At 42.1% G+C, this 25,870-nt stretch overlaps 1 protein-coding gene across 1 annotated transcript; it reads right to left on the reverse strand.

Moving 5' to 3' along the window:
* Positions 1-4,433: 4,433 nt before the first annotated feature.
* LOC128643751 (LIM and calponin homology domains-containing protein 1-like) lies at positions 4,434-25,353 on the reverse strand. The gene is made up of 4 exons (XM_053696571.1): positions 25,264-25,353; positions 6,221-6,298; positions 5,863-5,971; positions 4,434-4,943 (listed from the first exon to the last, which is right to left on the reverse strand). Exons 2-4 carry the CDS (start codon positions 6,295-6,297, stop codon positions 4,749-4,751), a joined length of 381 nt encoding a protein of 126 aa, XP_053552546.1. The 5' UTR covers position 6,298; positions 25,264-25,353; the 3' UTR covers positions 4,434-4,748.
* Positions 25,354-25,870: the final 517 nt, after the last annotated feature.

Here is a 25,870-nt window from a genome sequence, read left to right on the forward strand (position 1 = left end):
ACCAGGATGTTGTCCAAGTATGGAGCTACTGCAATACCTCTGAATCTCATCACTGCGAGCAGAGCCCCTAGAACCTTCGTAAAGACTCAGTAGCCAGACCAAATGGGAGAGCCACAAACTGGAAGTGTTGGTCCAGAAAGGCGAATCTTAAGAACTTGAAGTGATCCTTGTGTATTGGCACATGAAGATAAGCATCCTTCAAGTCTATCGTAGTCATGAACGGTCCCTCTTGAACTAAGGGCAGAATCGACCTTATCTCCATTTTGAATGACGGCACCAACAGAAACTTGTTTAAGCACTTTAGGTCTAGAATCGGGCAAAACGTACCCTCCTTCTTTGGGACCACAAAAAGGTTTGAGTAGTATCCCAGACCTCTCTATGCTAGATATACTGGCACAATCACTCTTAGGGAGGAGAGATCCCTCACGCACCCTAGAAAGGCATTCCGTTTTTCTGGTCTTGAAGAAAGGTTTGATAAGAGGAATCTGCCCCTGGGTGGATGAGATTTGAAACCTATCCTGTAACCCTGAGCAATGACCTCCAGAACCCAAGGGTCTTCTTGCACGTCTCCCAGCCAAGCCTCCACAAAGAAATATAGTCTGCCCCTAATACGATCGAACGACGGATCGGGGGCCACCCCTTCATGCCAATTTAGTCTCGGCGGGCTTCTTGTTCTGCTTGGACTTATTCCAAGATTGAGATGGTTTCCAAGTTCCCTTGGACTGATCCTGCTTCGCGGAGGGCTGCTGGCATTGGAATTTATCCGTTCGAAAGGTACGAAAATTAGGACCCCGTCCTTTAAGTTTGTTGTTCTTATACTGTGGTAAAAAGGTACCCTTGCCCCCCAGTGACCGTGGATATGATGGAGTCCACTCCTGGACCGAAAAGAACCTTTCCCTTAAATGGAAGGGAAAGCAATCTAGATTTTGAGGTCATGTCAGATCGGCATGTTTGCATCACAAATAAACGAATTAGCTACCCTCAAGTCCTTAATTCTTTAGTGGATCTCATTGAGTGGAGTTTCCACCTCGATCATCTCTGATGGAAAGTCACACCAATAGGTAGAGGCTCCAGCCACCACAGCAACCGCCGCTGCAGGTTGAAATAAAAATCATGTGTGCTGAAACATCTTTCTGAACAGAGTTTCTAATTTATTATCCATGGGTTCCTTAAACGATGAACTATCCTCAAGCGGGATAGTGGTGCGCTTAGCAAGCGTGGAGATAGCTCCATCCACCTTAGGGACAGATCCCCACAACTCTAATTAGGAGTCAGGAACCGGGAACAATTTTTTAAATGAAGAAGAAGGGGAAAACGAGGATCTGAGTCTTTTGCATTCATTCTTAATAATATTTGCCATCTTAATGGGAACTGGGAAAGTTTGTGGCACTACACTGTCCGCATAAACTTTATCAAGCTTAGGAATAGAAGGTTCCTCTGGCAATTTTGGTTCCGGAACCTCTAACGTAGCCAACTCTTCCTTTAACAGAAAGCATAAGTGCGCTAACCTAAATCTAAAGTCAGGTTCCTCGCCAGCCGGAGGCTTAAAAGGCAGCCGATTCCGACCCAGAAAGAGCCTTCTCTGAAGTATCAGAGGCGTCTTCATCAGCAGATAATCTATTGTCAGATCAATCCAGCAAGTTGGTAGATGACCCCTGGGAAGGATAGCAGTATTTAACCTTTCGCTTAGCAGGGCGAGGTAAAGAACTAAAGGCCGCAGACACTGCTGATTGCAACTGTTCAGAAAAGTCTGGCGGTAAGAGGGCCCCTCCCAAAGAAGGATTAGTGGTGCAATGGGGAGCTGCATGTGTAACCGGAGATGATTGCAGGGAACGCACCTCGCGAAACAGAGACCCCCTCAGAGGTGGACGGATCAGTTGTACTAAACATCTTAGTCTTTTTAGATATGACTACTTTATCAAGGTATGTGGAACATAGTTGAGCAGGCAGGTATACCAGAGCCTCCTCACAATAAAAACAGGTATTAGCTCTTGGTAAAGAGGGAGTACCCTCTAACGCATCAGAGTCCTCCATAGCTTGCACTTTTAAAATGGACTATAGCAAAAGTAAATGGCCCCTTTATACCCCAATGGCCGGGGCACTCACCACCTCCTATGACCCAGGCCCCACAGAGAAACTGCTTCTTCTCCTGTAAACCACACGGTCAGGAAAGAGGAAGTTAATGAGGCCACACCAAGTCACATGGAGTGCCATGCAGGACCGTCCCTGCTACAGTAAGAAAAGCATGCCAAACTGACAGGCTGCGCAGTTATCCAAAACTGAAATGTAAAACCTGAATGTTCCCACATCTGCCAGAGCCTCATCTCACACATGTCGCAGCACAAAACATAATAAAGCAAATCATGTATAAATCCCTCCTGTTCAATAATCCCCTTCTGGAGATATTAACCCTTGATTCCATACAGATAAAGGAATCCCACTGTGACCCTGTCTTCTTACGTTATCATAAGATATAAAATGAAACAATCTTACCGGAATTATCGCTCAGGAACAGACACACAGCCTCTCAAGTTTGGCAGTCTTGTAACATCGCACCTGACATAGACTTGAGTGATAGAAGCAGGCAGTGAAACTCGTCAACACTGATTGCTTAGGAGTTGTTAATACAAGTCTGGATGGTTTCGCAGAAAGACTCTCCTTGCATCTCCAGACCCTAACCTTCGTCAATGCTCTCACTGAGAGGCTGACAAGACTACTTAAAAGTCCAGTCCCATGGCGAAGAGTACTACCCTCCATAAGAGAATACTCTGAATCTTCCGACACTTCTCTGCCATCCTCCTGTGACAAAAGGCAAAGAATGACTGGGGGATGAGGGGAGAGGGGGAGGTATTTGAGCCTTTGGCTGGGGTGTCTGCCTCCTCCTGGTGGCCAGGTTCTGTATTCCCACAAGTAAGGAATGAAGCCGTGGACTCTCCTCATATGAAGATGGCAATATGCAATGCAGCAAATTCTGTGGATAAACAGTAGGCAAAGAATTTGTTAAACATAAAAAAACTAGTGAAAAGTGCATTACGTCCATAAAAATGCAAGGAGCTGCAGTAAATACATTTTAAAGCAATAACAAAAAAACAACAACAAAAAAACTAAAACTTACTTTGCAATAAACAAAAACCAACAAACTGGAGACAAAAAAACAGCGAGCTGTAAAGCTACTTGAACTAAATGTGCAGTATTTGGTAATCTAGTGCTATTGCTTCCTAAAAAGAAGAAAAAACCTTAACACCATCCTGACTTAGTATCGCTTATGCGTGCTGTAAGAATGGAATTTCTGAGCAAAATCCTAGCACTACACTTTGTTGATGCCATGGAAAAAACTCACAGCTTTCTGATCAGATGGCAAGTTACTATAAGCCTGAGGTAATGACATCACATAGGTGGTAACCCAACCCTCTTAGCATATGTAATGCCAGTCAACATAAATTGTGGTCTGCTTAAAAAATACCATATCTATGACCAACACTTCATACTGCAGGTTTTATACATATAGCAATGCAGGGACATAAAAATAAACCTGCTATGACAAAATGAGTTGTTAGAAAATATGAAAACGATATGGGCACAAAAAAACTCTAAAACTACAGGGCAAGTAGAATAATAATAACATACACCATTAAACATAGGATTATGGAGATAGCAATACATCTTATAGAAAAACTCAAAACCTGTAAAAACAGATTATGCTGTGACATATGGCTTATTAGGAAGGAAAGGACAACTGAGTATATGAAATCAAACTCTAGATTTACCCCTATATTCTCTGTCCTGATTGCCAAGAGCCATAAGGAATGTGAAAAAAGTATACAGTACAGCAGTAGAACAGAGTACTCTGATACACGTGGGTTGCCGCAATCTACTTCTAAATGGCCTTCCAAAACACTGCCTCTCCTCCCTTCAATCTATTATGAATGCTTTGGCTAGACTCATCCACCTAAGCCACTGCTCTGCCAGTCTCTACACTGGCTCCCCATACACTCCAGAATACAATTTAAAGTATTAACCCTAACTTACAAAGCAATCAACAGTCTAACTCCCCAACTGAATTTCCTCTCTCTTTGCGAAATATTCCCCATCCCATCCTCTTCGATCAACCTCTGACCTACGTCTCTCCACTCCTGTTATCTCTACTTCCCACTCCCGTCTCCAAGACTTTGCACGTGCTGCTCCTGTCCTCTGGAACTCTCTACCCCGCTCCATAAGACTGTTTCCAACCTTGTATAGCTTCAGACGCTCCTTGAAAACCCACCTATTCAGGAGAGGCTTACCATCTCTCCTCCATCTCTCATCCTAACCAAACTAATACATGAATTGCATGACTCAATGCTACAACTACAACCGGTGTGACAAGCTACCCCAACCTTATGTCTCTGCACCCTAAACCTGTAGACTGTGAGCTCTCCGCAGCAGGGCCCTCTTCCTCTTGTACTAGATTTATTTACTTTTATGTTTTGTATTTTATCACAATACCTTGTCATTGTATACCCTAATCACTGTACCCAGCACTACGGAAGTTGAGGGCGCTATACAAATAAATGATAATAATAATAATATACATGATGAGAACTTGAGGGTTTTGCTGGGCCCCAGCAGGAGATGTCCCTCTTTGCCTATCGGAACTCTAAAAATGTCGAACTTATACCAGCAAGAAGCTGCACTGAATTCTTCCTGGAGAGATTTGAATCTACTCCAAGAAGGCACAAGGCATTATACCCCATAAGTCCTGAATATGTTTAAGTAGAATAAATAATATGTAATGGCAGTTTTGTGCAAAAGGGGGAAATGAGCAAGTATTGGAATATTTGAAAATAATCAAGGGCCTTACTTCTGGACTTCATGTAACAATCATTGCAGTTTAATAACCCATTGCGTATTCTGACGTCTGTTCCTGTCGTTGCATCTCCCAGTTGTCCCTTACAAATCCCACACTACAAGAGAAACAAAGTATTTATAGAAATTAAAAGCGACATAAATGTAAATTGAAAATTCAATGTCTATACAACAGTCACAAAACATCTAACTGCACACTCCAAAATATACCAAGCTTATACCTATACGTCTACAGTTGTACATATGTAAGCCAAAAAGTGCTCCAAATCAAATCCCATTCCTACCCCAATACATGAAATGTTTGTTAAGTGTTAATCCTGAATGACTGGACATGGCTCCGAATAAACCTTACCTGTGCTTACATATGTGGAAACAAATTCTGGTCCACATCCAGCCATCAAAATTAACAATAAGACATACACAATGAATATTTTAGCACAGTGTTGTGACAAAGACTTTCACAAGTAGGTGACGTAGGTGTCCAGAGGCGGGGCCACAAATGCCCACCTAGAAATGTGCTCCTTATATGTAAGTTTAATTTATTTATAGGAATTTCAACATACTATACTAAATGTGGTTGCCTCTGTTGTACTGAGAAAAGTTACTTGGGATTTGATATGGATTACACCTTTGGACCAATATAGTACATTTAGCTTGCATGCTTTTTATTATACAGTATTTAGCTTTGCAAGAATAAATAATGTTAATCAAACACTATTGAATGAATAATAATTTTTGGCAGACAGCATTTTTTGGCCAATAAATAATTGTATAGAAAAAAAAAAAATCTACGTAGCAAAATAATAAATAAATAAATCATTTATTCATATCCTTAATTATTATTATTATTTAAGGCAAATTTTGTAATCCCTTTTTTTTTTTTTAAATTGCGGGATTAAGAATATAAAGCCGGAGTAATTGTTGTAATTAATATTATAATGTTGAGGATGTCGGTGGATAACAGTGGGACTGAATTAAACACTAAATTGATGGCAGGGATGAGATGGAATAGCGTACCTTAAAGCACTGAATGTGGAAATAAAGACTGAGGGTTTCAATTATCATTGCAGCTCCCTTGCCAAGAGGAAGGCCACATGTGGAACACAATTTCTTCCCACTAACAGACCTAAAAAAATACAAGTCATTTTTCAGAGAAAGCAGAGCCGGTAGGACTGCCAATCAAAACCTAATATATATTGGGCTATCTGAATAGTGCAAAAGCATGCAAGTGGCTTGGGACTGTGATATTATAGCTACCAGTGCTTCTACAGTGTATAAATATGTGCTTACATTTACTGTAACCAGGTGTTAGATCAGTTATTGGTCAATTAGACAGGGAAAAAGTCAAATTAGATGGGTTATTGACCTTTTATACCTGTTTGGAGATGGGCATTGTGAGGATGAAGGTTGTGAAGAGTACCCAGATCCGCAGATGTTCTCCTGTGAATCCATACTGTTTGTGGGACATAAAAAGTAAATAAACAGGAAGATGGGCATTATCCCAGAAACAAAACAACTATCATTATTGCACTGTGTATCTCACCAAGAGAAAAAAACATTGTTTAACCTTCCGTTTCTTTTACCCAATCAGATTTGTTCTGTGTGTAGTATTTACTGGAGGGAAGAGATCCTTTGCAAGCAGCCTACTACAGTCTGTACGGCTAAATACGTTCATGTGTCTATGGCTCTAACCATTTTTTTTTTTAGAAAAAGAGTTAAAGGGACATGAAACCCAGAATGTTTCTTTCACAACTCAGACAGAACATGCAATTTTAAACAACTTTCCAATTTACTTTGGTCTCTTAGTATCCGTTGTTGAAGGGGCAGTAATGCACTACTACAGTAACGCATTGCTGCTGCTGAGCCTACCTAGGTAAGCTTTTCAACAAAGAATACCAATAGAACAAAGCAAATTAGAGATAGTAGTAAATTGGAAAGTTGTTTAAAATTGTATGTTCTATCTGAATCACGAAAGAAAAATTGTGCTTTTCATGTCCCTTTAACTGTTGCAATTAGTGCGAAAAAAGAACTGAACATAATACTTATGATGTAAATGGTCATATTTAAATGCTCATTATAGTAGAAAAATGGCACTCTCTAAACCGTTAGAGCATGTCATTGTAAGACTATCATCCCTGTAGTACTATGTGTTTAACACCCAGTAGAAATAGCACTCAGGACTCACGGTGCACTGCTATTCCCAAGTGTAAAACTGATCCAATCAGCAGTGCTCGTTGCATTTCCCTTCAACCAGAGGCAGAAAACATAATTTATGTAAGAACTTACCTGATAAATTCATTTCTTTCATATTAGCAAGCGTCCATGAGCTAGTGACGTATGGGATATACATTCCTACCAGGAGGGGCAAAGTTTCCCAAACCTCAAAATGCCTATAAATACACCCCTCACCACACCCACAATTCAGTTTAACGAATAGCCAAGAAGTGGGGTGATAAGAAAGGAGCGAAAGCATCAAAATAAGGAATTGGAATAATTGTGCTTTATACAAAAAAATCATAACCACCACAAAAAAGGGTGGGCCTCATGGACTCTTGCTAATATGAAAGAAATGAATTTATCAGGTAAATTCTTACATAAAACAGAATTTATGTTTACCTGATAAATTACTTTCTCCAACGGTGTGTCCGGTCCACGGCGTCATCCTTACTTGTGGGATATTCTCTTCCCCAACAGGAAATGGCAAAGAGCCCAGCAAAGCTGGTCACATGATCCCTCCCAGGCTCCGCCTACCCCAGTCATTCGACCGACGTTAAGGAGGAATATTTGCATAGGAGAAACCATATGGTACCGTGGTGACTGTAGTTAAAGAAAATAAATTATCAGACCTGATTAAAAAAACCAGGGCGGGCCGTGGACCGGACACACCGTTGGAGAAAGTAATTTATCAGGTAAACATAAATTCTGTTTTCTCCAACATAGGTGTGTCCGGTCCACGGCGTCATCCTTACTTGTGGGAACCAATACCAAAGCTTTAGGACACGGATGAAGGGAGGGAGCAAATCAGGTCACCTAAATGGAAGGCACCACGGCTTGCAAAACCTTTCTCCCAAAAATAGCCTCAGAAGAAGCAAAAGTATCAAACTTGTAAAATTTGGTAAAAGTGTGCAGTGAAGACCAAGTCGCTGCCCTACATATCTGATCAACAGAAGCCTCGTTCTTGAAGGCCCATGTGGAAGCCACAGCCCTAGTGGAATGAGCCGTGATTCTTTCGGGAGGCTGCCGTCCGGCAGTCTCGTAAGCCAATCTGATGATGCTTTTAATCCAAAAAGAGAGAGAGGTAGAAGTTGCTTTTTGACCTCTCCTTTTACCGGAATAAACAACAAACAAGGAAGATGTTTGTCTAAAATCCTTTGTAGCATCTAAATAGAATTTTAGAGCGCGAACAACATCCAAATTGTGCAACAAACGTTCCTTCTTTGAAACTGGTTTCGGACACAGAGAAGGTACGATAATCTCCTGGTTAATGTTTTTGTTAGAAACAACTTTTGGAAGAAAACCAGGTTTAGTACGTAAAACCACCTTATCTGCATGGAACACCAGATAAGGAGGAGAACACTGCAGAGCAGATAATTCTGAAACTCTTCTAGCAGAAGAAATTGCAACTAAAAACAAAACTTTCCAAGATAATAACTTAATATCAACGGAATGTAAGGGTTCAAACGGAACCCCCTGAAGAACTGAAAGAACTAAGTTGAGACTCCAAGGAGGAGTCAAAGGTTTGTAAACAGGCTTAATTCTAACCAGAGCCTGAACAAAGGCTTGAACATCTGGCACAGCTGCCAGCTTTTTGTGAAGTAACACAGACAAGGCAGAAATCTGTCCCTTCAGGGAACTAGCAGATAATCCTTTTTCCAATCCTTCTTGAAGGAAGGATAGAATCTTAGGAATCTTAACCTTGTCCCAAGGGAATCCTTTAGATTCACACCAACAGATATATTTTTTCCAAATTTTGTGGTAAATCTTTCTAGTTACAGGCTTTCTGGCCTGAACAAGAGTATCGATAACAGAATCTGAGAACCCTCGCTTCGATAAGATCAAGCGTTCAATCTCCAAGCAGTCAGCTGGAGTGAAACCAGATTCGGATGTTTGAACGGACCCTGAACAAGAAGGTCTCGTCTCAAAGGTAACTTCCAAGGTGGAGCCGATGACATATTCACCAGATCTGCATACCAAGTCCTGCGTGGCCACGCAGGAGCTATCAAGATCACCGACGCCCTCTCCTGATTGATCCTGGCTACCAGCCTGGGGATGAGAGGAAACGGCGGGAACACATAAGCTAGTTTGAAGGTCCAAGGTGCTACTAGTGCATCCACTAGAGCCGCCTTGGGATCCCTGGATCTGGACCCGTAGCAAGGAACTTTGAAGTTCTGACGAGAGGCCATCAGATCCATGTCTGGAATGCCCCACAGCTGAGTGACTTGGGCAAAGATTTCCGGATGGAGTTCCCACTCCCCCGGATGCAATGTCTGACGACTCAGAAAATCCGCTTCCCAATTTTCCACTCCTGGGATGTGGATAGCGGACAGGTGGCAGGAGTGAGACTCCGCCCATAGAATGATTTTGGTCACTTCTTCCATCGCTAGGGAACTCCTTGTTCCCCCCTGATGGTTGATGTACGCAACAGTTGTCATGTTGTCTGATTGAAACCGTATGAACTTGGCCCTCGCTAGCTGAGGCCAAGCCTTGAGAGCATTGAATATCGCTCTCAGTTCCAGAATATTTATCGGTAGAAGAGATTCTTCCCGAGACCAAAGACCCTGAGCTTTCAGGGATCCCCAGACCGCGCCCCAGCCCATCAGACTGGCGTCGGTCGTGACGATGACCCACTCCGGTCTGCGGAATGTCATCCCTTGTGACAGGTTGTCCAGGGACAGCCACCAACGGAGTGAGTCTCTGGTCCTCTGATTTACTTGTATCTTCGGAGACAAGTCTGTATAGTCCCCATTCCACTGACTGAGCATGCACAGTTGTAATGGTCTTAGATGAATGCGCGCAAAAGGAACTATGTCCATTGCCGCTACCATCAAACCGATCACTTCCATGCACTGCGCTATGGAAGGAAGAGGAACGGAATGAAGTATCCGACAAGAGTCTAGAAGTTTTGTTTTTCTGGCCTCTGTCAGAAAAATCCTCATTTCTAAGGAGTCTATTATTGTTCCCAAGAAGGGAACCCTTGTTGACGGAGATAGAGAACTCTTTTCCACGTTCACTTTCCATCCGTGAGATCTGAGAAAGGCCAGGACAATGTCCGTGTGAGCCTTTGCTTGAGGAAGGGACGACGCCTGAATCAGAATGTCGTCCAAGTAAGGTACTACAGCAATGCCCCTTGGTCTTAGCACAGCTAGAAGGGACCCTAGTACCTTTGTGAAAATCCTTGGAGCAGTGGCTAATCCGAAAGGAAGCGCCACGAACTGGTAATGCTTGTCCAGGAATGCGAACCTTAGGAACCGATGATGTTCCTTGTGGATAGGAATATGTAGATACGCATCCTTTAAATCCACTGTGGTCATGAATTGACCTTCCTGGATGGAAGGAAGAATAGTTCGAATGGTTTCCATCTTGAACGATGGAACCTTGAGAAACTTGTTTAAGATCTTGAGATCTAAGATTGGTCTGAACGTTCCCTCTTTTTTGGGAACTATGAACAGATTGGAGTAGAACCCCATCCCTTGTTCTCTTAATGGAACAGGATGAATCACTCCCATTTTTAACAGGTCTTCTACACAATGTAAGAATGCCTGTCTTTTTATGTGGTCTGAAGACAACTGAGACCTGTGGAACCTCCCCCTTGGGGGAAGCCCCTTGAATTCCAGAAGATAACCTTGGGAGACTATTTCTAGCGCCCAAGGATCCAGAACATCTCTTGCCCAAGCCTGAGCGAAGAGAGAGAGTCTGCCCCCCACCAGATCCGGTCCCGGATCGGGGGCCAACATTTCATGCTGTCTTGGTAGCAGTGGCAGGTTTCTTGGCCTGCTTTCCCTTGTTCCAGCCTTGCATTGGTCTCCAAGCTGGCTTGGCTTGAGAAGTATTACCCTCTTGCTTAGAGGACGTAGCACTTTGGGCTGGTCCATTTCTACGAAAGGGACGAAAAACAGAATTTATGTTTACCTGATAAATTTCTTTCTCCAACGGTGTGTCCGGTCCACGGCGTCATCCTTACTTGTGGGATATTCTCTTCCCCAACAGGAAATGGCAAAGAGCCCAGCAAAGCTGGTCACATGATCCCTCCTAGGCTCCGCCTACCCCAGTCATTCGACCGACGTTAAGGAGGAATATTAGCATAGGAGAAACCATATGGTACCGTGGTGACTGTAGTTAAAGAAAATAAATTATCAGACCTGATTAAAAAACCAGGGCGGGCCGTGGACCGGACACACCGTTGGAGAAAGAAATTTATCAGGTAAACATAAATTCTGTTTTCTCCAACATAGGTGTGTCCGGTCCACGGCGTCATCCTTACTTGTGGGAACCAATACCAAAGCTTTAGGACACGGATGAAGGGAGGGAGCAAATCAGGTCACCTAAATGGAAGGCACCACGGCTTGCAAAACCTTTCTCCCAAAAATAGCCTCAGAAGAAGCAAAAGTATCAAACTTGTAAAATTTGGTAAAAGTGTGCAGTGAAGACCAAGTCGCTGCCCTACATATCTGATCAACAGAAGCCTCGTTCTTGAAGGCCCATGTGGAAGCCACAGCCCTAGTGGAATGAGCTGTGATTCTTTCGGGAGGCTGCCGTCCGGCAGTCTCGTAAGCCAATCTGATGATGCTTTTAATCCAAAAAGAGAGAGAGGTAGAAGTTGCTTTTTGACCTCTCCTTTTACCTGAATAAACAACAAACAAGGAAGATGTTTGTCTAAAATCCTTTGTAGCATCTAAATAGAATTTTAGAGCGCGAACAACATCCAAATTGTGCAACAAGCGTTCCTTCTTTGAAACTGGTTTCGGACACAGAGAAGGTACGATAATCTCCTGGTTAATGTTTTTGTTAGAAACAACTTTTGGAAGAAAACCAGGTTTAGTACGTAAAACCACCTTATCTGCATGGAACACCAGATAAGGAGGAGAACACTGCAGAGCAGATAATTCTGAAACTCTTCTAGCAGAAGAAATTGCAACTAAAAACAAAACTTTCCAAGATAATAACTTAATATCAACGGAATGTAAGGGTTCAAACGGAACCCCCTGAAGAACTGAAAGAACTAAATTGAGACTCCAAGGAGGAGTCAAAGGTTTGTAAACAGGCTTGATTCTAACCAGAGCCTGAACAAAGGCTTGAACATCTGGCACAGCTGCCAGTTTTTTGTGAAGTAACACCGACAAGGCAGAAATCTGTCCCTTCAGGGAACTTGCCGATAATCCTTTTTCCAATCCTTCTTGAAGGAAGGATAGAATCCTAGGAATCTTAACCTTGTCCCAAGGGAATCCTTTAGATTCACACCAACAGATATATTTTTTCCAAATTTTGTGGTAAATCTTTCTAGTTACAGGCTTTCTGGCCTGAACAAGAGTATCGATAACAGAATCTGAGAAACCTCGCTTCGATAAAATCAAGCGTTCAATCTCCAAGCAGTCAGCTGGAGTGAAACCAGATTCGGATGTTCGAACGGACCCTGAACAAGAAGGTCTCGTCTCAAAGGTAGCTTCCAAGGTGGAGCCGATGACATATTCACCAGATCTGCATACCAAGTCCTGCGTGGCCACGCAGGAGCTATCAAGATCACCGACGCCCTCTCCTGATTGATCCTGGCTACCAGCCTGGGGATGAGAGGAAACGGCGGGAACACATAAGCTAGTTTGAAGGTCCAAGGTGCTACTAGTGCATCCACTAGAGCCGCCTTGGGATCCCTGGATCTGGACCCGTAGCAAGGAACTTTGAAGTTCTGACGAGAGGCCATCAGATCCATGTCTGGAATGCCCCATAGTTGAGTGACTTGGGCAAAGATTTCCGGATGGAGTTCCCACTCCCCCGGATGCAATGTCTGACGACTCAGAAAATCCGCTTCCCAATTTTCCACTCCCGGGATGTGGATAGCAGACAGGTGGCAGGAGTGAGACTCCGCCCATAGAATAATCTTGGTCACTTCTTCCATCGCTAGGGAACTCCTTGTTCCCCCCTGATGGTTGATGTACGCAACAGTCGTCATGTTGTCTGATTGAAACCGTATGAACTTGGTCCTCGCTAGCTGAGGCCAAGCCTTGAGAGCATTGAATATCGCTCTCAGTTCCAGAATATTTATCGGTAGAAGAGATTCTTCCCGAGACCAAAGACCCTGAGCTTTCAGGGATCCCCAGACCGCGCCCCAGCCCATCAGACTGGCGTCGGTCGTGACAATGACCCACTCTGGTCTGCGGAATGTCATCCCTCGTGACAGATTGGCCAGGGACAGCCACCAACGGAGTGAGTCTCTGGTCCTCTGATTTACTTGAATCTTTGGAGACAAGTCTGTATAGTCCCCATTCCACTGACTGAGCATGCACAGTTGTAATGGTCTTAGATGAATGCGCGCAAAAGGAACTATGTCCATTGCCGCTACCATCAACCCGATCACTTCCATGCACTGAGCTACGGAAGGAAGAGGAACGGAATGAAGTATCCGACAAGAGTCCAGAAGTTTTGTTTTTCTGGCCTCTGTGAGAAAAATCCTCATGTCTGAGGAGTCTATAATTGTTCCCAAGAAGGGAACCCTTGTTGACGGGGATAGAGAACTCTTTTCCACGTTCACTTTCCAGCCGTGAGATCTGAGAAAGGCCAGGACGATGTCCGTGTGAGCCTTTGCTCGAGGGAGGGACGACGCTTGAATCAGAATGTCGTCCAGGTAAGGTACTACTGCAATGCCCCTTGGCCTTAGCACCGCTAGAAGGGACCCTAGTACCTTTGTGAAAATCCTTGGAGCAGTGGCTAATCCGAAAGGAAGCGCCACAAACTGGTAATGTTTGTCCAGGAATGCAAACCTTAGGAACCGATGATGTTCCTTGTGGATAGGAATATGTAGATACGCATCCTTTAAATCCACCGTGGTCATGAATTGACCTTCCTGGATGGAAGGAAGGATAGTTCGAATGGTTTCCATCTTGAACGATGGGACCTTGAGAAATTTGTTTAAGATCTTGAGATCTAAGATTGGTCTGAACGTTCCCTCTTTTTTGGGAACTATGAACAGATTGGAGTAGAACCCCATCCCTTGTTCTCTTAATGGAACAGGATGAATCACTCCCATTTTTAACAGGTCTTCTACACAATGTAAGAACGCCTGTCTTTTTATGTGGTCTGAAGACAACTGAGACCTGTGGAACCTCCCCCTTGGGGGAAGTCCCTTGAATTCCAGAAGATAACCCTGGGAGACTATTTCTAGCGCCCAAGGATCCAGAACATCTCTTGCCCAAGCCTGAGCGAAGAGAGAGAGTCTGCCCCCCACCAGATCCGGTCCCGGATCGGGGGCCAATATTTCATGCTGTCTTGGTAGCAGTGACAGGTTTCTTGGCCTGCTTTCCCTTGTTCCAGCCTTGCATTGGTCTCCAAGCTGGCTTGGCTTGAGAAGTATTACCCTCTTGCTTAGAGGACGTAGCACTTTGGGCTGGTCCGTTTTTACGAAAGGGACGAAAATTAGGTCTATTTTTTGCCTTGAAAGGCCGATCCTGAGGAAGGGCGTGGCCCTTACCCCCAGTGATATCAGAGATAATTTCTTTCAAGTCAGGGCCAAACAGCGTTTTCCCCTTGAAAGGAATGTTTAGTAGCTTGTTCTTGGAAGACGCATCAGCCGACCAAGATTTCAACCAAAGCGCTCTGCGCGCCACAATAGCAAACCCAGAATTCTTAGCCGCTAACCTAGCCAATTGCAAAGTGGCGTCTAGAGTGAAAGAATTAGCCAATTTGAGAGCATTGATTCTGTCCATAATCTCCTCATAAGGAGGAGAATCACTATCGAGCACCTTTATCAGTTCATCAAACCAGAAATATGCAGCTGTAGTGACAGGGACAATGCATGAAATGGGTTGTAGAAGGTAACCTTGCTGAATAAACATCTTTTTAAGCAAACCTTCTAATTTTTTATCCATAGGATCTTTGAAAGCACAACTATCCTCTATGGGTATAGTGGTGCGTTTGTTTAAAGTAGAAACCGCTCCCTCGACCTTGGGGACTGACTGCCATAAGTCCTTTCTGGGGTCGACCATAGGAAACAATTTTTTAAATATGGGGGGAGGGACGAAAGGAATACCGGGCCTTTCCCATTCTTTATTAACAATGTCCGCCACCCGCTTGGGTATAGGAAAAGCTTCTGGGAGCCCCGGCACCTCTAGGAACTTGTCCATTTTACATAGTTTCTCTGGGATGACCAACTTTTCACAATCATCCAGAGTGGATAATACCTCCTTAAGCAAAATGCGGAGATGTTCCAACTTAAATTTAAATGTAATCACATCAGATTCAGCCTGATGAGAAATGTTCCCTGAATCAGTAATTTCTCCCTCAGACAAAACCTCCCTGGCCCCCTCAGATTGGGTTAGGGGCCCTTCAGAGATATTAATATCAGCGTCGTCATGCTCTTCAGTAACTAAAACAGAGCAGCCACGCTTACGCTGACAAGGGTTCATTTTGGCTAAAATGTTTTTGACAGAATTATCCATTACAGCCGTTAATTGTTGCATAGTAAGGAGAATTGGCGCGCTAGATGTACTAGGGGCCTCCTGAGTGGGCAAGACTCGTGTAGACGAAGGAGGGAATGATGCAGTACCATGCTTACTCCCCTCACTTGAGGAATCATCTTGGGCATCATTGTCATTATCACATAAATCACATTTATTTAAATGAATAGGAATTCTGGCTTCCCCACATTCAGAACACAGTCTATCTGGTAGTTCAGACATGTTAAACAGGCATAAACTTGATAAGAAAGTACAAAAAACGTTTTAAAATAAAACCGTTACTGTCACTTTAAATTTTAAACTGAACACACTTTATTACTGCAATTGCGAAAAAACATGAAGGAATTGTTCAAAATTCACCAAATTTTCACCACAGTGTCTTAAAGCCTTAAAAATATTGCACACCAAATTTGGAAGCTTTAACCCTTAAAATAACGGAACCGGAGCCGTTTTAAGCTTTAACCCCTTTACAGTCCCTGGTATCTGCTTTGCTGAGACCCAACCAAACCCAAAGGGGAATACGATACCAAATGACGCCTTCAGAAAGTCTTTTCTAAGTATCAGAGCTCCTCTCACATGCGACTGCATGCCATGCCTCTCAAAAACAAGTGCGCCACACCGGCGCGAAAATGAGACTCTGCTTATGCTTTGGGAAAGCCCCTAAGAAATAAGGTGTCTAATACAGTGCCTGCCGATATTATTATATCAAAATACCCAGATAAAATGATTCCTCAAGGCTAAATATGTGTTAATAATGAATCGATTTAGCCCAGAAAAGTCTACAGTCTAAATAAGCCCTTGTGTAGCCCTTATTTACGATCGTAATAAACATGGCTTACCGGATCCCATAGGGAAAATGACAGCTTCCAGCATTACATCGTCTTGTTAGAATGTGTCATACCTCAAGCAGCAAGAGACTGCACACTGTTCCCCCAACTGAAGTTAATTGCTCTCAACAGTCCTGTGTGGAACAGCCATGGATTTTAGTTACGGTTGCTAAAATCATTTTCCTCATACAAACAGAAATCTTCATCTCTTTTCTGTTTCTGAGTAAATAGTACATACCAGCACTATTTCAAAATAACAAACTCTTGATTGAATAATAAAAAACTACAGTTAAACACTAAAAAACTCTAAGCCATCTCCGTGGAGATGTTGCCTGTACAACGGCAAAGAGAATGACTGGGGTAGGCGGAGCCTAGGAGGGATCATGTGACCAGCTTTGCTGGGCTCTTTGCCATTTCCTGTTGGGGAAGAGAATATCCCACAAGTAAGGATGACGCCGTGGACCGGACACACCTATGTTGGAGAAATTAGGTTTATTTTTTGCCTTGAAAGGCCGATCCTGAGGAAGGGCGTGGCCCTTACCCCCAGTGATATCAGAGATAATCTCTTTCAAGTCAGGGCCAAACAGCGTTTTCCCCTTGAAAGGAATGTTAAGTAGCTTGTTCTTGGAAGACGCATCAGCTGACCAAGATTTCAACCAAAGCGCTCTGCGCGCCACAATAGCAAACCCAGAATTCTTAGCCGCTAACCTAGCCAATTGCAAAGTGGCGTCTAGGGTGAAAGAATTAGCCAATTTGAGAGCATTGATTCTGTCCATAATCTCCTCATAAGGAGGAGAATCACTATCGACCGCCTTTATCAGCTCATCGAACCAGAAACATGCGGCTGTAGCTACAGGGACAATGCATGAAATTGGTTGTAGAAGGTAACCCTGCTGAACAAACATCTTTTTAAGTAAACCTTCTAATTTTTTATCCATAGGATCTTTGAAAGCACAACTATCCTCTATGGGTATAGTGGTTCGTTTGTTTAAAGTGGAAACCGCTCCCTCGACCTTGGGGACTGTCTGCCATAAGTCCTTTCTGGGGTCGACCATAGGAAACAATTTTTTAAATATGGGGGGAGGGACGAAAGGAATACCGGGCCTTTCCCATTCTTTATTAACAATGTCCGCCACCCGCTTGGGTATAGGAAAAGCTTCTGGGAGCCCCGGGACCTCTAGGAACTTGTCCATTTTACATAGTTTCTCTGGGATGACCAACTTGTCACAATCATCCAGAGTGGATAATACCTCCTTAAGCAGAATGCGGAGATGTTCCAACTTAAATTTAAACGTAATCACATCAGGTTCAGCTTGTTGAGAAATGTTCCCTGAATCAGTAATTTCTCCCTCAGACAAAACCTCCCTGGCCCCATCAGACTGGGTTAGGGGCCCTTCAGAACCATTATTATCAGCGTCGTCATGCTCTTCAGTATCTAAAACAGAGCAGTCGCGCTTACGCTGATAAGTGTTCATTTTGGCTAAAATGTTTTTGACAGAATTATCCATTACAGCCGTTAATTGTTGCATAGTAAGGAGTATTGGCGCGCTAGATGTACTAGGGGCCTCCTGAGTGGGCAAGACTCGTGTAGACGAAGGAGGGAATGATGCAGTACCATGCTTACTCGCCTCACTTGAGGAATCATCTTGGGCATCATTGTCATTGTCACATAAATCACATTTATTTAAATGAATGGGAATTCTGGCTTCCCCACATTCAGAACACAGTCTATCTGGTAGTTCAGACATGTTAAACAGGCATAAACTTGATAACAAGTACAAAAAACGTTTTAAAATAAAACCGTTACTGTCACTTTAAATTTTAAACTGAACACACTTTATTACTGCAATTGCGAAAAAACATGAAGGAATTGTTCAAAATTCACCAAATTTTCACCACAGTGTCTTAAAGCCTTAAAAGTATTGCACACCAAATTTGGAAGCTTTAACCCTTAAAATAACGGAACCGGAGCCGTTTCTGACTTTAACCCCTTTACAGTCCCTGGTATCTGCTTTGCTGAGACCCAACCAAGCCCAAAGGGGAATACGATACCAAATGACGCCTTCAGAAAGTCTTTTCTAAGTATCAGAGCTCCTCTCACATGCGACTGCATGTCATGCCTCTCAAAAACAAATGCGCAACACCGGCGCGAAAATGAGGCTCTGCCTATGATTTGGGAAAGCCCCTAAAGAATAAGGTGTCTAAAACAGTGCCTGCCGATATTATTATATCAAAATACCCAGAATAAATGATTCCTCAAGGCTAAATATGTGTTAATAATGAATCGATTTAGCCCAGAAAAAGTCTACAGTCTTAATAAGCCCTTGTGAAGCCCTTATTTACGATCTTAATAAACATGGCTTACCGGATCCCATAGGGAAAATGACAGCTTCCAGCATTACATCGTCTTGTTAGAATGTGTCATACCTCAAGCAGCAAGAGACTGCTCACTGTTCCCCCAACTGAAGTTAATTGCTCTCAACAGTCCTGTGTGGAACAGCCATGGATTTTAGTGACGGTTGCTAAAATCATTTTCCTCATACAAACAGAAATCTTCATCTCTTTTCTGTTTCTGAGTAAATAGTACATACCAGCACTATTTTAAAATAACAAACTCTTGATTGAATAATAAAAACTACAGTTAAACACTAAAAAACTCTAAGCCATCTCCGTGGAGATGTTGCCTGTACAACGGCAAAGAGAATGACTGGGGTAGGCGGAGCCTGGGAGGGATCATGTGACCAGCTTTGCTGGGCTCTTTGCCATTTCCTGTTGGGGAAGAGAATATCCCACAAGTAAGGATGACGCCGTGGACCGGACACACCTATGTTGGAGAAATTATGTTTTCTTTCATGTAATTAGCAAGAGTCCATGAGCTAGTGACGTATGGGATAATAAATACCCAAGATGTGGAACTTCCACGCAAGAGTCACTAGAGAGGGAGGGATAAAATAAAGACAGCCAATTCCGCTGAAAAATAATAATCCACAACCCAAAACAAAAGTTTTAATCTCAATAATGAAAAAAACCCTGAAATTATAAGCAGAAGAATCAAACTGAAACAGCTGCCTGAAGTACTTTTCTACCAAAACTGCTTCAGAAGAAGAGAAAACATCAAAATGGTAGAATTTAGTAAAAGTATGCAAAGAAGACCAAGTTGCTGCTTTGCAAATCTGATCAACAGAAGCTTCATTCCTAAACGCCCAGGAAGTAGAAACTGACCTAGTAGAATGAGCCGTAATTCTTTGCGGCGGGGATTTACCCGACTCTACATAAGCATGATGAATCAAAGACTTTAACCAAGACGCCAAAGAAATGGCGGAGGCCTTCTGACCTTTTCTGGAACCAGAGAAGATAACAAATAGACTAGAAGTCTTTCTAAAATCTTTAGTAGCTTCAACATAATATTTTAAAGCTCTTACTACATCCAAAGAATGTAAAGATTTCTCCAGAGAATTCTTAGGATTAGGACACAATGAAGGAACAACAATTTCTCTGCTAATGTTGTTAGAATTCACAACCTTAGGAAAAATTTAAATGAAGTCCGCAACACCGCCTTATCCTGATGAAAAATCAGAAAAGGAGATTCACAAGAAAGAGCAGATAACTCAGAAAGTCTTCTAGCAGAAGAGATGGCCAAAAGGAACAGAACTTTCCAAGAAAGTAATTTAATATCCAGAGAATGCATAGTTTCAAACGGAGGAGCTTGTAAAGCCCTCAGAACCAAATTAAGACTCCAAGGAGGAGAGATTGACTTAATGACAGGTTTAATACGAACCAAAGCCTGTACAAAACAATGAATATCAGGAAGATTAGCAATCTTTCTGTGAAAAAGAACAGAAAAAGCAGAGATTTGTCCTTTCAAGGAACTTGCAGACAAACCTTTATCCAAACCATCCTGAAGAAACTGTAAAATTCTAGGAATTCTAAAAGAATGCCAAGAGAATTTATGAGAACACCAAGAAATGTAAGTCTTCCAGACTCGATAATAAATCTTCCTAGACACAGATTTACGAGCCTGTAACATAGTATTAATTACTGAGTCAGAGAAACCTCTATGACTAGGAATCAAACGTTCAATTTCCATACCTTCAAATTTAATGATTTGAGATCCTGATGGAAAAAAGGGCCTTTAGACAGAAGGTCTGGTCTTAACGGAAGAGACCAAGGTTGGCAACTGGCCATCCGAATGAGATCCGCATACCAAAACCTGTGAGGCCATGCTGGAGCCACCAGCAGTACAAACGAACGTTCCATTAGAATTTTGGAAATCACTTTTGGAAGAAGAACTAGAGGCGGAAAGATATAGGCAGGATGATAATTCCAAGGAAGCGACAACGCGTCCACTGCCTCCGCCTGAGGATCCCTGGATCTGGACAGATACCTGGGAAGTTTCTTGTTTAGATGAGAGGCCATCAGATCTATTTCTGGAAGTCCCCAGATTTGAACAATCTGAAGAAAAACCTCTGGGTGAAGGGACCATTCGCCCGGATGTAACGTCTGGCGACTGAGATAATCCGCTTCCCAATTGTCTACACCTGGGATGTGAACCGCAGAGATTAGACAGGAGCTGGATTCCGCCCATACAAATATCCGAGATACTTCTTTCATAGCCTGAGGACTGTGAGTCCCCCCTTGATGATTGACATATGCCACGGTTGTGACATTGTCTGTCTGAAAACAAATGAACGATTCTCTCTTTAGAAGAGGCCAGAACTGAAGAGCTCTGAAAATCGCACGGAGTTCCAAAATGTTGATTGGTAATCTTGCCTCCTGAGATTCCCAAACCCCCTGCGCTGTCAGAGATCCCCATACAGCTCCCCAACCTGACAGACTCGCATCTGTTGAGATCACAGTCCAGGTTGGTCGAACAAAAGAAGCCCCTTGGACTAAACGATGGTGATCTATACACCATGTCAGAGAGTGTCGTACATTGGGATTTAAGGATATTAATTGTGATATCTTTGTATAATCCCTGCACCACTGGTTCAGCATACAAAGCTGAAGAGGTCGCATGTGAAAACAAGCAAAGGGGATCGCGTCCGATGCAGCAGTCATGAGACCTAGAATTTCCATGCACAAAGCTACCGAAGGGAATGGTTGAGACTGAAGGTTTCGACAGGCTGAAACCAATTTCAGACGTCTCTTTTCTATTAGAGACAAGGTCATGGACACTGAATCTATTTGAAAACCCAAAAAGGTTACCTTTGTCTGAGGAATCAACAAACTCTTTGGTAAATTGATCCTCCAACCATGTCTTTGAAGAAACGACACAAGTTGATTCGTATGAGATTCTGCAGAATGTGAAGACTGAGCAAGTACCAAGATATCGTCCAAATAAGGAAATACCGCAATACCCTGTTCTCTGATTACAGAGAGAAGGGCACCGAGAACCTTTGAAAAGATCTTTGCAGCTGTTGCTAGGCCAAACGGAAGGGCCACAAACTGGTAATGCTTGTCTAGAAAAGAGAATCTCAGAAACTGATAATGAGCTGGATGAATTTGAATATGAAGGTATGCATCCTGTAAATCTATTGTGGACATATAATGCCCTTGCTGAACAAAAGGCAGAATAGTCCTTATAGTTACCATTTTAAATGTTAGTATCCTTGCATAACGATTCAATATTTTTAGATCCAGAACTGGTCTGAAGGAATTCTCCTTTTTTTGGTACAATGAATAGATTTGAGTAAAACCCCAGACCCTGTTCCAGAACTGGAACTGGCACAATTACCCCAGCCAACTCTAGATCTGAAACACATTTCATAAATGCCTGAGCCTTCACTGGATTTATTGGAATGCGAGAGAGAAAAAAATCTTCTAGCAGACGGCCTTACCTTGAAACCTATTCTGTACCCTTGAGAAACAATGTTCTGAATCCAAAGACTGTGAATCGAATTGATCCAAATATCTATGAAAAATCGTAACCTGCCCCCTACCAGCTGTGCTGGAATGAGGGCCGCACCTTCATGTGGACTTGGGAGCTGGCTTTGACTTTCTAAAAGGATTGGATTTATTCCAGACTGGAGAAGGTTTCCAAACGGAAACCGTTCCTTTAGGGGAAGGGTCAGGCTTTTGTTCCTTATTCTGACGAAAGGAACGAAAACGATTAGCAGCCCTGTATTTACCTTTAGATTTTTTGTCCTGAGGCAAAAAGGTTCCTTTCCCCCCAGTAACAGTTGAAATAATAGAATCCAACTGAGAACCAAATAATTTATTACCTTGGAAAGAAAGAAAAAGCAAAGTTGACTTAGAAGTCATATCTGCATTCCAAGTTTTAAGCCATAAAGCTAAAATAGCTAAAGACATATACCTGACATCAATTCTAATGATATCAAAGATGGCATCACAAATAAAGTTATTAGCATGTTGAAGAAGTTTAACAATGCTATGAGTATTATGGTCTGACACTTGTTGCGCTAAAGCCTCCAACCAGAAAGTGGAAGCAGCAGCAACATCAGCCAAAGAAATAGCAGGTCTAAGAAGATTACCTGAACATAAATAAGCTCTCCTTAGAAAGGATTCAAGTTTCCTATCTAAAGGATCCTTAAAGGAAGTACTATCCGCCGTAGGAATAGTAGTACGTTTAGCAAGAGTAGAGATAGCCCCATCAACTTTAGGGATTTTGTCCCAAAACTCTAATCTATCAGATGGCACAGGGTACAATTTTTTAAACCTTTGAGAAGGAGTAAAAGAATTACCCAGATTATTCCATTCCCTAGAAATTACTTCAGAAATAGCATCAGGGACAGGAAAAACTTCTGGAATAACTGAATGAGGTTTGAAAACCGAATTTAAACGCTTAGTAGATTTAGTATCAAGAGGACTAGACTCCTCCATATCTAATGCGATTAACACCTCTTTAAGTAAAGAATGAATAAATTCCATTTTAAATAAATATGAAGATTTATCAGTGTCAATATCTGAGACAGAATCTTCTGAACCAGATAGATCCTCATCAGAAACAGACAAGTCAGAATGATGACGGTCACTTAAAAATTCATCTGAAATATGAGAAGTTTTAAAAGACCGTTTACGTTTACTGGAAGGAGGAATAACAGACAGAGCCTTCCTAATAGATTTAGAAACAAATTCTTTTACATTAACAGGAACATCCTGAGCATTAGATGTTGAGGGAACAACAACAGGTAATGGATTATTACTAATGGAAATACTATCTGCATTAGCAAGTTTATCATGACATTCATCACAAACTACAGCCGGAGGAACAGTTACCACAAGTTTACAACAAATGCACTTAACTTTGGTAGAACCAGCATCAGGCAGCGTCTTTCCAGAAGTAGATTCTGATCCAGGGTCAAGTTGAGACATCTTGCAATATGTAATAGAAAAAACAACATATAAAGCAAAATTATCAAATTCCTTAAATGACAGTTTCAGGAATGGGAAAAAATGCCAATGAACAAGCCTCTAGCAACCAGAAGCAATGAAAAATGAAACTGAAATAATGTGAAAAAAAGGTGGAGACAAGAATGACGCCCACATTTTTTGGCGCCAAAATTGACGCCCACATTTTTAGCGCTAACGCCTATATTTTTGGCGCCAAGTATGACGTGACATCCGGTGACGCCGCAACTACGAACAACATCCGGCGTCAATTAGGGCGCCGGAAATGACAAAATTTTTTGCGCCAAAAAAGTCAGCGCCAAAAATGACGCAATAAATTGAAGCATTTTCAGCCCCCGCGAGCCTAAAAGCCCACAGGGAAAAAAGTCAATTTGAAAATTTTTTTTAAGGTAAGAAAAAATAATCATTCATATGCATTATCCCAAATAATGAATAATGAAATAAGGAATACTGATTACCCTGAATCATGGCAAATATAAGTTTAAACACATATATTTAGAACTTTATAAATAAAGTGCCCAACCATAGCTTAAGAGTGTCATAATAAAATAAGACTTACTTACCCTAAGACACTCATCTACATATAGTAGATAGCCAAACCAGTACTGAAACGAGAATCAATAGAGGTAATGGTATATTAGAGTATATCGTCGATCTGAAAAGGGAGGTAGGAGAAGAAATCTCTACGACCGATAACAGAGAACCTATGAAATAGATCCCGTAGAAGGAGACCATGGTATTCAAATAGGCAATACTCTCTTCACATCCCTCTGACATTAACTGCACTCTGAGAGGAAAACCGGGCTCCAGCCTGCTGCGAAGCGCATATCAACGAAGAATCTAGCACAAACTTACTTCACCACCTCCACGGGAGGCAAAGTTTCTAAAAATGAATTGTGGGTGTGGTGAGGGGTGTATTTATAGGCATTTTGAGGTTTGGGAAACTTTGCCCCTCCTGGTAGGAATGTATATCCCATACGTCACTAGCTCATGGACTCTTGCTAATTACATGAAAGAAACTATTGTACCTTCCAGTAGCTTGATCCATAGCCATTAACAATGTAAATTGTGAAGAGAGGATTTAAATAGTAGAAAATGCTCTTCCCCTATGATATTACTCTGTAATACTTTTAAAAGCAAACTCAAATGTGTTGTTTGAATAACACTGTTAAAGGGATAGAAATGTGCTTCTTTTTCAGTGGTGTGAGGGCACCAGTATTCACAGAGAGTAAGTAGCTGCATGTAAGACACAAATTAACAGTTCACAGACACACCCCACCGCCAGCTCTCTGCGCTTGAATACCGGTGCAAAGTACTCACAGCATACGTGCGTATGTCACTGGAAAAACAAATACGTTTACTGGCAGCATTTTGGCTTAAGGAAGTATATTGGAAAAACGCTTCTATTTGAAAAGTGTAAACACTTTCTATTCCATTTAAGAGTTTTGCTTTACATAGAATGCTGCTTTAAAAAATATATAGAATCTACTGTACTCATTTATTTTTTCCAGGGTAATCTTAGTTCATGAAAGAAAGGAAAAAAGAAAGAAAAACCTTACCCCCTTGTGGCTACAGGAGAAATATTTCGCTGAACTGTATTCCCAATATCTCCAGGCAATAGAGCTTCCGCTGATGCTACCTGTTGACCTGCTGATAAAGAGCCATCAAAGTTAAAAATAAATCATGTGACCTAGAAAGACACCTGTTACTTTGGGTTAATATTCTTTACTAGTACAAAGGATGATACTTATATATATATATATAATTTCTGGATTATACAGGATACTATTTGCAAATAATAAATAACAAAAGATATATAAACTACATCATACATCATGCCAAATGGTGGTGCAACTAGCGTTCGCATGAGAAGTTTATGAATGGATGAAATTGCTTGTCAGATCCCTCTAAAATTTTGACAATGTTTAAGGGATACAAACCCACATTTTTTCTTTCATGATTCAGATAGAGCATGCAATTTTAAGCAACTTTCTAATTTACTCCTATTATCAAGTTTTCTTCGTTCTCTTGCTATCATTATTTGAAAAAGCAGGAATGTACGCTTAAGAGCTGTCCCATTTTTGGTTCAGAACCTGGGTGGCGCTTGTTAATTGGTGGCTAAATGTAATTCTGCTATTTCTGAACAAAGGGGATCCCAGAGAAGCA

Source organism: Bombina bombina, unplaced genomic scaffold (assembly GCF_027579735.1).
Source record: "Bombina bombina isolate aBomBom1 unplaced genomic scaffold, aBomBom1.pri scaffold_2404, whole genome shotgun sequence".
NCBI classification, from domain to species: domain Eukaryota; kingdom Metazoa; phylum Chordata; class Amphibia; order Anura; family Bombinatoridae; genus Bombina; species Bombina bombina.

Coding starts and splice junctions, on each gene's coding strand:
- LOC128643751 (XM_053696571.1), bottom strand. CDS start 6,297: ATGGATTCACAGGAGAACATCTGCGGATCTGGGTACTCTTCACAACCT. Junction 5,972..6,220: donor CAATGCCCATCTCCAAACAG/GTATAAAAGGTC, acceptor GTATTTTTTTAG/GTCTGTTAGTGGGAAGAAAT. Junction 4,944..5,862: donor TCCACATTCAGTGCTTTAAG/GTACGCTATTCC, acceptor TTTCTCTTGTAG/TGTGGGATTTGTAAGGGACA.